We start from the raw sequence: 15,689 nt of genomic DNA on the forward strand, positions 1-15,689 counted from the left end.
GTGATTTCACTATCACCCTCCTGAAGATCATCTCGCATCACTTCCTGACGCACTTCGATCTCCTTCCCCTTTGTGTCACAGACAATTCTGTGTCTTGACTCCACGCTTGATGCTTCTTGATCTTCCTGAAGATCACTCCTAACAGAGCTGCATCCATCTTCTGATGTCTCATCCTTGATCTCATCAAGTAAGCCACTCTTGGCTAAGGACACCTCTTCAACCCTCTTGGGCTTAGTGAACGTCTTGTTCACCTTCTTGGCCATGTTTCTGCTCTTTTCACGAGCAAAACACTCCACCTTCTTGTGTCCAACCTTCCCACAGAACCAACAGCACATCCGATGTTGCTTCTTGCTTGGCCTGACACAGTTGCTGATGCACCGATCAGTCTCCTTCCTTGTACCAGCTGCACAAACATGCTTCAGAACCTCCTGTCTGACCTTCGTGTTGTTGCACTGATGTACTACTTTCGGCTTGTTACTCACAGCTGCACGTTGTAGAACTTCCTGCCTTACTCCCTGTCGTACGTCCCGACGTACTTCCTGACAAGCTCCTTTGGCTCCACTTTTTTATGTGCTCCCATGCACGAAATGTGATAGCCCCTTCTGTTGTACTTCCTTAGTACTCTCAGCTCCTCGATATCCCAGTCCCCAATTCGTCTTGGCTGGTTGACCCATCGAGAGTATCTTATCCAACACTTTGGATCCACTATTGAGCATCCTGATCTGTTTGCGATTCTCAGCCAAATCACGTTCCAGCCTCATTGCTCTCTCACGTTCATCAATAGCAACCTCCCTCAGTTTGCTAACCTCCTTCTCCAGAGACTCATAATTCTCATTTACAGCAGCAAGTTCTTCAGCAAGATCTTCATACTGCTCACGGCTCTGCATCAGATCGTGTTGCAACCTCAGATTCTCATTCTTGAGATTCAACCACTTATTGAGCTTCACTTGATAATCCTCAGAGTCTGTACTGACATCTGAATCCGAGGATTCACTAGATTTCTCCTTGCGTGCAACAAATGCAACCATATTCTTCATCACCTTTCCATCTTCTTCAGACTCTGAATCATCAGACGACTGCAATGGAACTCCTTTTCCCTTCTTTGAGTTTGTACATTCACGCCGTGTGTGTCCAACACCTCCGCACTCAGAACACTTATGTTCTCTTGGCTGTGATACAGGACAGTAAACTCTTATGTGACCAACGCCTCCACACTCATAGCACCTGAGACTTTCTCTCCTTCTGCCATTGCCACGATCACCTCCCTGGCGACCATACTGATTCCTCCCACTAGAAGAATTCATCTTACCAAAATTCCTGACCAGCATACCAATGTCATCTTCAATCTTCTGAAACCTATCAGTATCTTTGTCAGCTACAAGCGCCACACTCCTTGGCGCACTGCTTGATGTAGAGACTGAACTACTGTATGTCTCCATCTCTTGTGCCTTCAGCATACCCACAAGCTTGTCAAACTTGAGCTCATCCGTGTTTGTAGTCATCTGCAAAACCGCCTTGTGAGCTCCAAACTTTGTTGGAAGACAGCGTAGTAACTTCTTTACCAGCTTCTTCTCCTTGTACTTCTTCCCAAGTACAAATGCTTCATGCGCCATAGCACTGAGTTTGGCACTGAAGCTCGCCACATAATCATTATCAGACCACCTGAGATTCTCAAACTGCGACCCAAGATGATCTAGACGTGTCCTCTTGACACTCTCATCTCCTTCAAACGAATTCAGCAGGATCTCCCACGCCTCTTTAGCCGAAGTACTCCCCTGAATCAGCTGAAACAACTCTGCTTCAACAACTCCAAAAATTACCGACAACGCCTTTGCATTAAATTTTGATGCATTGCGTTCTGCCTCTGACCAATCCTCTTTTGGCTTAGGCTTCTTCTCACCTCCTGTGACTATGGTAGGCTCCTCCCAACCAATCTCCACAGCTGTCCACGCATCTTCATTGATTCCTCGAATCATCTGCTTCATGCGAGCCTTCCAATGACCATACTGGTCCGCATTCAACACGATCGCCTTCTGCACAGAGAAAATCGTGTCCATCTTCACCTTCAGAATCACACCAGTAACTTAGGTGACCCGCTCTGATATCACTTGTTAGTGCAAGATGACACAACAATATTAATGCAGAAGATAAATCAAGAGAGACAAAATACACAAGCACACATCAATAGTTTTATTAGAAATCGCTTTGTACACTCAATTACAAGATTTTCTTAATCAGCTTAGCCAGCCTGTTAACACCCTAACAGCTGCTACTGAAAGATTCCTAAGCTACCCGCTTATGTCTCTCTACCGTCAAGTACTTCAGCCCCTGCTTCAGCACGACCCAGAACACTTCCAAGAGCTTCTCTCTCTCTCTATAAGATCAGCCTCTGTGTCTATGTATCTCTACAGACGACCCCATAGCTATCTTATAGTTATTCTCCATGTTCCCGAAACCCTAGTCTCCAAGGCAACATGTAGACATCTTCCATAACAATAAGTGCAACTTTCCTTTTCTTGGAATGCACTTATTCCTCTTTCTTTAAGTCATAAACTTGCTCCTCAAGTTTATTCTTCTTTCCATATCTCCAAGATATTCATTTGCTCTCCAAGTCTACACGACTCCAGCTCAGCACCTTGACTCCACATGGTCTTCACCACTCACTACGACGTCTGCTTCAGCAACTACGTCAGCGACTACTTCAGGGCGGATATCTTACATCTTCAGTTAGTTTATCCATTCATATGCAAGTCAGCAAAAGAGAAAAGAAAAAACACTCTGTTTTGGAAAATCAGAATAACAATATATACCAAAGCCAAAACGTTTGTTTGATTAAAAAGATATAAAGAATCGTGGTCATCTCTACCTTCTTCCCCTTGTTGTTCAGTAATATTGATGAAAATTCATCTACATGTGCTTCGGTGCTCTTCTTATAGTCATCTCGCTGTCGTCCCACCATCAGGGCCGGCTCAAAGCTATGATAGGCCCTAGTGCAAAAACAAAAATTTGGATCCTATTTATTAATTTTTTAGAGCAAAAATATTTTTTGGAACCCTTTAACTATTCTTTTTTTTAGAAAATAAATTAAAATAAAAAATAAATTTATTTTTTTATTTAAAATTTGTAAGAAGTTAAATTATTTTATATAGTTATATGTTTATTACACTATATTTATTTTAATATACTATTATATATGTAATTTGAACATAATTTTTTTTTTTTTTAAAGTAAAAAATTGGTATGGGCTCCGGGGTGGTCGCACTTACCGCCCTATATACTCAGCCGGCCCTGCCCACCATTTGATACCTAAACTACGTTCTCTTGCTCTCTCTTCTTTGCCACTGTTCTCATTAAATTATTCTAACTGTAGACGTTGTTTTTGGGACCGTAGTCTCATGAAGTGTGGTCCACGTTTGCGAATGCCCATGTGACTCATTGTTAGAACGTTTTGAAAAATGCTTTGCATTTTAGTAATTGTGGGGCACTTGTGAACACTTTGTTAGTGGATATAGTTTTCTTCTGATTAAGCAATAAGAAAATGACAACAATTCATGATCCAATATGTTAGGAAAAGACTCATATAAATAACTGAAAATCCATGACCATGGAGATACATAGGAACAAGTCTACTATCACCATGGAGATGCATAAGGCTGGAAATTTTATCCGTTAAATTTGATCCGATCCGAAAAATTCGGATATCCGTAAGGTTTTACAGCAAAGCAAATACTAAAAAATTAATATCCGTTAAAAACGAAACAAATCACAAATATTAATTTTATGAGCCAAATATCCAATCCGCTCCGACAGACATATAAGTACATATATATATATATATTGATTAAATGTAGATTTTTAAATGTATGAGTTTATATAATTGTTATTTTAACATATGATTTAATAAATTCTATTCACAGAAAAAGTTAAAGGCATCTAAAATCAAATGTTAAAATTCTAATAAAAAAACTGTTGTTACTTTAAAACCAAAAATCTATCTCGCGCTTTTATAGAGCGGGTCAAAATCTAGCTTATTCCTTATATCTTCAACATTTTGTAGTCTATTAAATTGGTAAATTTAATACAATAATGTTAAAATTTGACTAGAAATCAAAATACTATGTAATGATTCCTATGAGATTGGGCCCACACTGAAGGTTTAATAACCAAACGGGGTAAGTTAAGGCCCAAACAACTCCGAAAGTTTAATGAACAAAGGTGAAGCAGAGTCAACCCTTTGACAAGCTCATTATCCATTCCTCGTCTTCATCCCCATCACCAGTTTTCTCACACCTTCCCCTGTCTCTGCAATCTCTTAAACGGCCTTCAATGGTCAGACATAGCTTTCGAGTTTAGCCTGAAAAGAGCATGTCTTCTTGTCTTCTTCCTCAGTTCAAGTGCCCTCCTGATTCTTTCTCTATCCAATTCAGAACCTCTCACTCTGTCTGTAAGTATTCTCTTCCTATTCTCTCTCATTTACATTCTCATGTTAATATTGAACCTTTCCAAAACATTAAGGTAGGCATGATTTGGAAGGTGTAAGGTTTAGTCTCTATCTCTATGGTTCTGATTGTACCAAGCTCTGTCTGAACAGTAGCCAAATCTAATTTCTAGTTGGTAGGGATTATAGATTACAAAACGACCACGTTTTCAAGATACTTTTTTTTTTTTGGATCAATTTTCAAGATGTCATCTTAAATGTGCAGCAAAACACAATAAGGGTTCAGTCTTCTTCCAACCACAATGTGCAGTATCCACTTCACCGCCCTTGTTAACTTCCGTTCTTGATGTGGCCAAGATTAGACTACCTTCTTTTGATACTGATTCAAATCCAAGAGTATCAGACAGGCAATGGACTTATACAGGAACCATTGGTCCTTCCACTGAGGTCATTATATTTAATTATGTTTGCCAAATGGTTCAGCAAGATGATTGACAACTTCATTGTATTTCTAGGCGAAGTATTTAGAAGCTGAAACACTTCTCACAAGTGATGAATCAGTAGTTGCTGCAGCAGCAGCTGAAGCAGTGGCTCTTGCTAGAGCCGCTGTCAAAGTTGCAAAAGATGCCACATTGTTTAGAAACAGTTACAACACGAAAGTACTAGTCTCATCGACGGCCGCCGGGGAGAAACGGTCCAAGTGGGATCAGTTTACGGAGAAGGAACGTGCTGGCATATTGGGACATCTAGCGGTTTCAGACACTGGAGTTGTGAGTGATAGAATCATATCACCACCTGCACCTGATTGTAACAAAGAGTCTTCTCATGATTTAGAATCAGATAAAAAAGAAGTTGATGTGGAGGAGGTTTCAGTGAGTTCAGCTGTGAGATCTACACGCCAAACCGAAAGGAAAGCTCGGAGGGCAAAAGGGTTAGAGAAAACTGCATCATGTATGCAGTCTTCTGTGAAGACTAGTTCCAGCTCTAGAAAGAAACGTGTTGCTTCACAGGAGATTGACCATAATGATCCTTTGCGTTATCTAAGGATGACAACAAGCAGTTCGAAGCTTCTCACTGCCAGAGAAGAAACCGAGCTCTCTGAAGGAATACAGGTTCTAAACTAGCTCCTAAGGCCTAATATTTAAAAAAAATGTTTGAGAGTGATGAAACTAGTGATAGATGGTAGAATCCTATTTCTTCTTTTGTGTAATTCTTATTTATTGTGGTTTCTCTCATTTAGGATCTTCTGAAGCTGGAAAGGCTTCAAGCAGAGCTGACTGAGCGTTGCGGCCATCAGCCAACCTTTGGACAATGGGCTTCTGCTGCTGGAGTTGATCAAAAGACTTTGAGGAAACGTATAAATCACGGCACACAATGCAAGGACAGAATGATTAAAAGCAACATTCGTCTCGTCATTTCCATTGCCAAGAACTATCAAGGAGCTGGGATGAACCTCCAAGATCTTGTCCAGGTTCGAGTTCTTAGATCCTTATCTTTTGTAGTTAACTACATCAGCACTGAGAGAAGTGATATATATAGAAAAATGCATCACAGGAAGGATGCAGAGGGCTTGTGAGGGGTGCAGAGAAGTTTGATGCTACAAAGGGTTTTAAATTTTCAACTTATGCGCATTGGTGGATCAAGCAAGCAGTGAGGAAGTCTCTCTCTGATCAGTCCAGGATGATAAGATTGCCTGTAAGTAGTCTCATCCCCCAAATGTTTTAAACAAAAGTCTGGTCTTGCCTGATCATACAATGATTTGGGCAGTTTCACATGGTGGAAGCAACATACCGGGTGAAAGAGGCAAGAAAGCAACTGTACAGTGAAACAGGTCAGCAACCAAAGAATGAAGAAGTTGCAGAGGCGACAGGGCTATCGATGAAACGGCTCATGGCGGTTCTCCTCGCCCCTAAGCCTCCTAGGTCGTTAGACCAGAAGATCGGAATCAACCTAAACCTCAAACCTTCGGTTTGTCCTCCTCCTGACATAACACACACCATACATAGTATATATAGTCTTCTTCTTGTTTTGCTTAAGACAGTAAACGTGAATGCAGGAAGTGATATCAGATCCTGAAGCGGAAACTTCAGAGGATATTCTGATAAAGCAGTTCATGAGGGAGGACTTGGACAAAGTGTTGGACTCGTTGAGTACAAGGGAGAAGCAGGTGATACGTTGGAGATTTGGGATGGAAGATGGGAGGATGAAGACGTTGCAAGAGATTGGCGAAACGATGGGTGTGAGCCGTGAGAGAGTGAGGCAGATCGAATCCTCTGCCTTCAGGAAACTCAAGAACAAGAAGATAAACAATCACTTGCAGCAATACTTGGTTTCACAATAACTTTTACCATTTACTAATGTTTTGTGCATAGAACCAGATTATAATTCATTTTCCCAGTCATATAAAGTAAACATTCATCATTGCATAATAGTTGGATACACAGCAAGGATTAAGACATCCTTTTAGGCTAAACAAACACCAAGTCATGTCTCAAGAAGATGTGAAACTGGTAATAATGAGAACTAGAGGCGGGTGTTTATTTTAAATTTTTTATAAATAAATATTTATTTTGTATAAATGATAATATTTATTTTCAAAATTTATATGTATTAAATAATTATTTAATATGATATTTCTAAACAAAATAATTTAATAGTTTATATTGTGTAGTTTTATTTTGCATCATAAACCTTCAATTGTATCATTCACATTTTTAAAATATAATTCATGCATCATCTTATTTTCTTTTATGAATCAAAAATTGATGATAAGTATAATAAAATTATTTTATTTACTAAAATTTGTCATGTTAAATTTTGGTTTGTACAAACATTTATCATATTGAAATTGTTTTATGGTTGTTTAGTTTGACAAAAATATAATAAATGATAAAAGTTAAGATTATGCAGTTTCTTAGTTGTATTAAAATGTAATTAAGTAGTTGTTTTAGTTAATAATCGATTTAGGAAATGATTTAATAACATAGAAAAAGGTAAAAATATTTAATGTTAAATTTCTTATTTATTTCATTGGCATAGACTTGTAAATAAGTAATAACTCTTAGGGTTATTTTTTATTGAGAAATTTTCTATGATAGACCTAAAAAATTTTTTTGTCACAAATATAGACTTTAAAAATAAAAATGACCAAAATAGACTTAAATGTTTTATCAAAAGAAGTAAATATACATTTATACCCCTAGGGTTAATTAATCTAGACATTAAGGTTTAAAGTTAATGGACGGGGTTTAGGATTTAAAAAATAAAATAAAAATTAAAATTTGGGCAAATCTCCAAAATAGCACATTTCTAAGTTTATATCACAAAAATAGCACTCAAAAACTAAAATGACCAAAATAGCACATTTCTAAGTTTATCCTTTGAAAATTTTAATTTTTTTATTTTTCAAAATTTGAAATCTTATCCCCAAAACCTCATTTCTCAACTCTAAACCCTAAACCTTAAACTCTAAACCCTAAACCCTAAACTCTAAACCCTAAACCCTAAACCCTAAACTCTAAACCCTAAACTCTAAACCCTAAACCCTAAACCCTAAACCCTAAACCCTAAACCCTAAACCTTAAATCCTAAACCTCACCCTTTAACTCTAAACCCTAAGTTTGTGACTTTTGATAAAACATTAAGTGCTATTTTTGTGACTTTTGACCTTGAGTGCTAGTTTGGGAACAAAAACTTGATTTAGTGCTATTTTTGTCTTTTTCTCTTTAAATTTTCAAAATAAAAAATGTTATTTTGGTCATTTTGAGTTTGTGAGATCTATTTTTGTAACAAAAACTTAAAAAATGTATATTCAAGAGAATTACCCTTTTTTATTTGTAATATTATTTTAATAAGATAGATTACAACAATAAGAATGATCAAGAGCAACACAATGATATACCAACACTGAGTAATGTTTTGTGCATAGAACCAGATTATATGTCATTTTCACAATCATATGTCATAAAAAACATCCATCATTGCATAATAATAGTTGGATACACAAAACAAACACTTAAGTCATGTCACTCTCAAGAAGAGGTGAAACTAGTAATGATAGGGATGACAACAACAAGAATGATCAAAAGCAACACAATAACACCAATACACATCCATTTCCTACTGCTTCTCTGATGATTCTTCGCCGTCTTAAGCTCCTTAGCCCCATCTTTAACATAATGACCCGCGTTCATCACATGATGCTCGATCTCATCCATCTGCTCCCCCTGCGCTTCAACCATCACCGCCATATCCAAAAACACCTGGTGAAGCTCCAACAAACTCTTCTCAATCTCCTTGGCCGCGTCGTGGCTGTCCTGAATCTCAACAACAGTCTCCAACACCTTCCCTCTCCCATGCTCCTGAATGGCTCTAGTTAGAAACTCTTCACCTCCATCGGTAACGATCTTCTCAATCATCTCCTCGTCAGGTCTCTCACCAGTCACAGTGAAGTACCGTCTCTCAACGGTCTCTTTATACTCGCTCATCATCCTTTGCCTCAGCTCCTGAAACTCCATCATCACTTCTTTTAGCTTTTTCCTTAAACCGTTGGTTACAGCCACTCTGCTTCTGTAAACCGGATTTGTTCCGGATAACCGTTTAATCTCCCGGTTCGCTCTATCCATCTCCTCGAGAGTGGTCTTAATCGATTTCGCTTTGCGTAAACCGGAGACGATCTCGTTGGAGATCTTGTCGCGGAGAGACTTCACGGATTCGGATCTGTGCGCGGATTTGCTCTCGTCGTTGTAGCGCGAGATCCGAGAGAGCGCGGCCTCGATCAGAGCCATCTCCGATTTGACTTTCTCGGCTTCTTCGAGGAAGGAGGAGAGGTTCTCGTCGGTTTTGTTCGACATCTCGAGATCGGGACCTGATTCTAGATCCTTCATCGCTGCTTTCTTTAGGTCGACGTAGCTCGTGAAGGACTTCGTCATTAGATCGTTCATCTTTTTTCAGATCTGAGATTCTCTGCTCAAGGAATGTGAGAGTTTGAGAGAAGAGAGATAAGTGATGAAGCTTAAGTGTTTGAGAAATAGCGAATTAGTCAGTGAGGAAGGATGAGGAAAGCTTCTATAATAAGCTCAGATGGAAAAATAGCCGTTACTGTCTTTTCTTCTTCTTCTCCAACGGCTATCTTTTTTTTTTTTTTAATTAAAGTGAACTTTACTCGTGGAGATTTCGAAACGGAAAAATAATAGAGGGACTAAACTGTAATTACGTGTAATGATTTAATGCTTTATTATTGTGAAATTGGGCTTTTCGTGTTTGTTACCCACTTTGCTTGGGCTTTTTTTTTTCTGTCTTTCTTACTCTGGAACCGGCTTACACTTTGTTTAGGCGATTTAAATTAGATACTGGAATGTTGGTCCTCTTTGGTTTGGTTCGATTTTCCCAAACCAAAATAGAATGGTCTACTTGATATACACAAGTTTTTTTTATAACATTTGTAAGAAAATGGATTATTTTTTTTGCTTAAAAGGATAACTGTTTCAATATGATTTCACATATAAAACATTTATTATTTCAGTAAATATATTCAGTCATTTCTGTTTCTTAAAACAATTTTTTTTTGTTATTTTCTGAAAATCAAAATAAAACCAAACCACATACAAAAGTAAACTAAAGTGAAGAAAATTGGAAAGCTCTTAGCACATGGACTCCAGCTTCATCCTACCTCTCTCTAAATTATGATCTCATCATGATAATACATATTAATAATGCCATGAAACCTATCATATCATGTTTAGGATTGTTGTTATTCCTTTCAGTATTTTCATATTTAAAAAAAAATGTAATTATGATAAATAAGGCCCATATGGGTGCATGTGAAATCCTAAGTGGCATATTGTAAAGTTAGGTTTGTGCAATTACTTTTCTTCCTAGAATAATAGAGGATGTTTCACAGGACAAAAATTGCAACTAATTAATTCGATTGCTACTGTCCATCTAACTTGCACAATTACAAAAAAAAAATTATACTTTTACACGGTCGATAATGATCGTTTACTTGTCTGCATTTAGCTCTAAATGCATGTATAGTTGATCAAGCTCCTTGACCGGACATACGCAAAACCCCATATATGTATATATGATAGATCTCAAATGCCTTAAGATCAAATGAATATAATTTAGAAAAAGAAACCAAAAATTAAATCCAAGTACAAAATATATCATAAAGTTTGTGTTTAGTAAAACATATATGTACATGTTTGCAATAATTAAAGCGCATAACTGTGTTAACATGCACGGAAGTGTTATGGGACGTTCCTATTTGCAACTTGGCAGTGAACTTTCTTATTTGTCTTTAATTATGGTCTAACAACGTGGGAAGATTCTCTCAAGACACTAATATCGTACCATGTGATTTTTTTTGACGGCATACGGAAATTAAGAAAACATTCTCCCGGCTAATGAAAGATTAAACGGATTCTTGAAACAATCACACACCAGTCTTTAATCTCTTAGAAAAGTCCCACATTTTGATAAAAGCATTGTGTTGCAGTTATTTAAGGCATGGTAAATACATTCAATACATAGCAAAACATGTTTAGAAAACCATCAACAACAAATGGATATTGAAGCAACAAAGAAAGTAGGAGTATCATCTAACGTGAATGTATATTCGAAGTATCGAAAGGCCGTAGTAAACATGATCGACACCTGTGTACTCTATGATCATAAAATCAACCGGACCATGTACAGGACCCTGCCTTTATGATCATAAAATTCAACCGGATATGATCCATTTACTCACACATTTAAGATGATCAAAATGTACGTCACGTTTACTTAAAAATGATTTATCAGCATTGTTCCATGAAAGTAACATTTATGTGTTTGTGAAAATTAAACACATGTAAAAAAACATCATTAGTGTCAAATTCAGACGTAATGTGGAGTTAACTTCTAGAAGGTGACAGTTTTATTTTTACTGATCTATTAATAGAAATGAAAATAGCTAAAGTAGAGCACTAAGCGAGACACATTCTCTGGCCATGTTTCACTGTCCCACTAATCCCTAATGAGGACAAAGCTTTACAAGTCACTCAGTGTCTTATGATTAGCTCTTTGCAAACCCAAGATCCCACGATCATTATTTTAATCTCCTTCAGCAGCACTTTATTGTTTGATGTCTATACAGATCAGCAACACATATACGAAATAAATCGTATCATCTATTTTCTTATATGTTAAATACACAAAACCTAACTATTATATGTATACAATTCACCGATAGAAAAAGAAACATAATCATGATAAAATAATTGAGAGAGATTAAAATAAAATAAGATTCTGACTAATCATTGTTTTCCAGCTTTTGGTTTCCACTCTCTCCTGTTATCAACTCTTCGCTTGTGGACCTTTCAATCTCAGTTGCACCATTTGGCTTCCAAATGCCATAAGCTTAGCCAAAAAAGTGAAGAAGAGAAAAATAATGACGATACCTCAACTTTTCTTTCTCTTCTGTTACATTGCTTCCTCTCTTGTTTCTTCTGAAACACTTCAAGAACAACAGATCTTGTTGGCCATTAAGTCAGACCTGTTTGATCCTTCTAACAATCTCAAAGATTGGAAGAGACCTGAGAATGCTACCGAGTCCGTTCATTGTCGATGGACCGGAGTTCACTGCGATCTAAATGGCTTTGTAGCTAATCTTCTTCTCCCCAGCATGAATCTCAGTGGAAACATCTCAGATCAGATTCAGAGATTCCCTTCTCTGCAAGTCCTTGATCTCAGCAACAATGCATTCGAGTGCCCTCTTCCTAAATCTCTCTCTAACCTCACTTCCTTGAAAGTCTTCGACGTGAGTGTGAACAGCTTCTTTGGAACCTTCCCTTATGGTCTAGGAATGGCCAGTGGTCTTACACACGTCAACGCCTCGAGCAACAATTTCTCCGGGTTTCTCCCTGAAGATCTCGGCAACGCGACTAAGCTCGAGGTTTTGGACTTTCGTGGAGGTTACTTTGAAGGCTCCGTGCCTTCTTCTTTCAAGAGTCTCAAGAAGCTGAAGTTCCTCGGTCTTTCGGGGAATAACTTGAGCGGGAAGCTACCGAAAGTGATCGGTGAGCTCTCTTCCTTGGAGACAATCATTCTTGGCTACAACGGCTTCACAGGTGAGATTCCAGAAGAGTTTGGGAAGCTGACAAACCTTCAGTACCTAGATTTGGCTGTCGGGAACCTCACCGGCCCGATTCCATCTTCCTTGGGACAGCTGAAAGAGCTTACAACGGTTTATCTCTACCAGAACCGTCTCAATGGGAAGATCCCTCGAGAACTCGGTAACATCACTTCCCTGGTGTTTCTTGATCTCTCTGATAACCAGATCACAGGAGACATACCAACGGAAGTAGCTGAGTTGAAGAGTCTCCAGCTTCTGAATCTGATGAGGAATCAACTCACGGGAACCATTCCCTCGAAGATCGCTGAGTTGCCACACCTAGAGGTTCTCGAGCTGTGGCAGAACTCTCTGGTGGGCTCCTTACCTCCGGATCTCGGCAAGAGCTCGCCTTTGAAATGGCTAGACGTCTCATCAAACAAGCTAACGGGCGACATCCCATCCGGATTGTGCTATTACAGAAACCTCACCAAGCTCATTCTCTTCAACAACTCGTTCTCAGGACAGATTCCAGAGGACATCTTCTCGTGTCCGACTTTGGTCCGTGTCCGAATCCAGAAAAATCTCATCTCCGGGACAATACCAGCTGGCTCGGGTGACTTACCAATGCTTCAGCATCTAGAGCTAGCTAAAAACAACCTCACCGGTCAAGTCCCAGATGACATTACATCGTCCAAATCTCTTTCATTCATAGACATATCCTTTAACCATCTCTCATCCCTACCTTACTCCATTTTCTCAAGTCCTAACCTCCAAACGTTCATCGCCTCACATAACAGCTTCGCTGGAAACATACCCAACCAGATTCAGGATCGTCCTTCTTTGTCCGTCCTCGATCTCTCCTTCAACTGTTTCTCAGGCCAAATCCCGGAGAGGATCGCTTCCTTTGAGAAACTAGTGAGTCTAAACCTCAAGAGCAACGACTTGGTAGGAGAGATCCCTCAGGCATTAGCCGGGATGCACATGTTGGCTATACTCGACCTCTCGCACAACTCTCTAACCGGGAACATACCGCAGAGCTTGGGAGCCTCACCAACGCTGGAGATGCTGAACGTGTCATACAACAAACTCACAGGCCCCGTTCCTTCGAACGGCCTCTTCGCAGCCATAAACCCAAACGACCTCGTGGGAAACGATAACTTATGCGGCGGAGTTCTACCTCCTTGCTCAAAGAGCCTAGCTTTGTCAGCAAACCCCGGGAGAAATAGAATCCACTTGCATCACGCGATCTTCGGGTTCATAGTCGGAACAGCAGTAATCTTGTCTCTCGGAATGATCTTCTTGGCAGGGAGATGGGTATACAGAAGATGGGATCTTTACAGCAACTTCGCCAGAGAGTACCTCTTCTGCAAACAGCCTCAAGAGGAATGGCCGTGGAGACTCGTGGCCTTCCAGAGACTATGCTTCACAGCGGGAGACATCTTATCACACATCAAAGAAGCAAACATAATCGGAATGGGAGCCATGGGGATAGTCTACAAAGCAGAAGTCATGAGACGTCCGTTACTAACAGTAGCGGTTAAAAAACTTTGGAGGTCACCATCACCAGACATCGAAGACCACCATCATCATAATATTCAAGACGAAGACAACGACGACATACTCAAAGAAGTAAACCTCCTAGGTAACCTTAGACACCGCAACATTGTTAAAATCCTCGGCTACATTCACAACGAGAGAGAAGTGATGATGGTATACGAGTTCATGCCCAACGGCAACTTAGGCACAGCGTTACATTCGAAAGACGATAACAAATTCTTGTTAAGAGATTGGCTATCTCGTTACAACGTCGCCGTTGGAGTCGTTCAGGGACTCAACTACTTGCACAACGACTGCTACCCACCGATCATCCACAGAGACATTAAATCGAACAACATATTGCTGGATTCGAGCCTCGAGGCGAGGATAGCCGACTTCGGATTGGCGAAGATGATGCTGCACAAGAACGAGACGGTCTCCATGGTGGCGGGATCGTACGGGTACATAGCTCCAGAGTACGGTTACGCGCTGAAGATTGATGAGAAGAGTGATATATACAGTCTCGGCGTGGTGATGCTCGAGCTGGTGACTGGGAAGATGCCGATAGATCCTTCGTTCGAGGAGTCGATCGATGTTGTTGAGTGGATCAGGAGGAAGGTGAAGAGAGGGGAGGGGTTGGAGGAGGTGCTTGATCCGAGTGTTGCTGGAGAGTGTAGGCATGTGATTGAGGAGATGCTTTTGGCGCTGAGGATCGCGCTTCTGTGTACCGCGAAGCTTCCGAAGGATAGGCCGTCGATTAGGGATGTGATGACGATGCTCGCGGAGGCGAAACCGCGGCGGAAGAGTGTGAGTCACGGTGGGGATCTGCCGGTTTTTAGAAACTCGCCGGTGGTGGGGTTGATTTAGGAAGACGGAGGCGGGAAGGGTAGTTTTGTCATTTCGAGGCCGTCGAGTCCATTGTATTTGATTGCTTCTTTTGTTTTACTGGACCGAGGCCACATGTTTTGGAAACTGATGGGCTCGTTGAACCCAATGTGACATCATTCGAATTGTATTTACCGAGGCAAATCAAATTTTAATAAACTAAAGTTGTAAATAATTACTTTTTTTTTCTGAACATGAAGTTGTAAATAATTGGAACTAACATTTTAAAATAGAGAGTGTTATGAATCATGAAGTGGATAGTCCATATCCTAGACCATACAATTTCAAGACTAGAGTCCATTGGAGGTTTACATCCAGCCATATGGAAGACCCATTCAACCTTAGTCTTTATGAGTTTGACCATGTCATTATGTAGAGTATCTTTGTAATCAATTCTCCCTTTGACTCCACCTTGTATGAACCACTATATATAGTGGTGTAAGCAATAAGAAATATACAACACATTCTCACAAATCTTCTCTCAAATCTTAACACGTTATCAGCACGAGACTCTCTCCACCTGAGCAATCCCATCCGCCGGCGATCATCTCTTTTCCGACCATCTCTTCCGGCCCTCAGCCTTGCTCCGCCGGCCAAGTTTATCCCTAGGCCTGGGCATAAAATTCGGAACCCGAAATCTGAACCGAATCCGAACCGAAAAACCCGACCCGTTATCCGACCCGAAACGTAAAAATACCCGAACAGGTCTTGTAGGGTGGTACAAAAAATATCCGA

At 39.8% G+C, this 15,689-nt stretch overlaps 3 protein-coding genes across 4 annotated transcripts; 2 read left to right on the top strand and 1 right to left on the bottom strand.

Annotated features, from left to right (window-relative positions):
* Positions 1-4,185: 4,185 nt before the first annotated feature.
* On the top strand, positions 4,186-6,859 carry LOC106383128 (RNA polymerase sigma factor sigB-like). Of its 2 annotated transcripts, none has more exons than XM_022710257.2 (7): positions 4,186-4,444; positions 4,704-4,885; positions 4,954-5,550; positions 5,679-5,909; positions 5,978-6,133; positions 6,206-6,406; positions 6,495-6,859. In XM_022710257.2, the coding sequence occupies exons 1-7, from the start codon at positions 4,366-4,368 to the stop codon at positions 6,777-6,779; spliced, it is 1,731 nt and encodes a 576-aa protein (XP_022565978.1). In that variant the 5' UTR covers positions 4,186-4,365; the 3' UTR covers positions 6,780-6,859. The 2 variants fall into 2 exon arrangements, with proteins under 2 accessions (XP_022565978.1, XP_013678713.1); XM_013823259.3 differs by having other exon boundaries at positions 4,187-4,444; positions 5,993-6,133.
* A 1,538-nt stretch (positions 6,860-8,397) lies between these two features.
* LOC106385051 (syntaxin-related protein KNOLLE-like) lies at positions 8,398-9,549 on the bottom strand. Its single transcript, XM_013825000.3, has one exon. It carries the CDS (start codon positions 9,379-9,381, stop codon positions 8,470-8,472), a length of 912 nt encoding a protein of 303 aa, XP_013680454.1. The 5' UTR covers positions 9,382-9,549; the 3' UTR covers positions 8,398-8,469.
* Positions 9,550-11,492: 1,943 nt separating this feature from the next.
* Positions 11,493-15,448, top strand: LOC106383278 (leucine-rich repeat receptor-like protein kinase PXL1). Its single transcript, XM_013823400.3, has one exon. The coding sequence runs from the start codon at positions 11,871-11,873 to the stop codon at positions 14,934-14,936; it is 3,066 nt and encodes a 1,021-aa protein (XP_013678854.2). The 5' UTR covers positions 11,493-11,870; the 3' UTR covers positions 14,937-15,448.
* The last annotated feature ends 241 nt before the right edge of the window (positions 15,449-15,689 follow it).

The sequence above is a fragment of the Brassica napus genome, chromosome C8 (genome assembly GCF_020379485.1).
Source record: "Brassica napus cultivar Da-Ae chromosome C8, Da-Ae, whole genome shotgun sequence".
NCBI classification, from domain to species: domain Eukaryota; kingdom Viridiplantae; phylum Streptophyta; class Magnoliopsida; order Brassicales; family Brassicaceae; genus Brassica; species Brassica napus.

Bases quoted from the DNA above. Each gene is read 5' to 3' on its own strand.
- LOC106385051 (XM_013825000.3), bottom strand. From the start codon at position 9,381: ATGAACGATCTAATGACGAAGTCCTTCACGAGCTACGTCGACCTAAAG.
- LOC106383128 (XM_022710257.2), top strand. From the start codon at position 4,366: ATGTCTTCTTGTCTTCTTCCTCAGTTCAAGTGCCCTCCTGATTCTTTC. The intron at 4,886-4,953 runs GTCATTATATTT...TTGTATTTCTAG, and splicing joins CCATTGGTCCTTCCACTGAG to GCGAAGTATTTAGAAGCTGA. The intron at 6,407-6,494 runs GTTTGTCCTCCT...ACGTGAATGCAG, and splicing joins ACCTAAACCTCAAACCTTCG to GAAGTGATATCAGATCCTGA.
- LOC106383278 (XM_013823400.3), top strand. From the start codon at position 11,871: ATGACGATACCTCAACTTTTCTTTCTCTTCTGTTACATTGCTTCCTCT.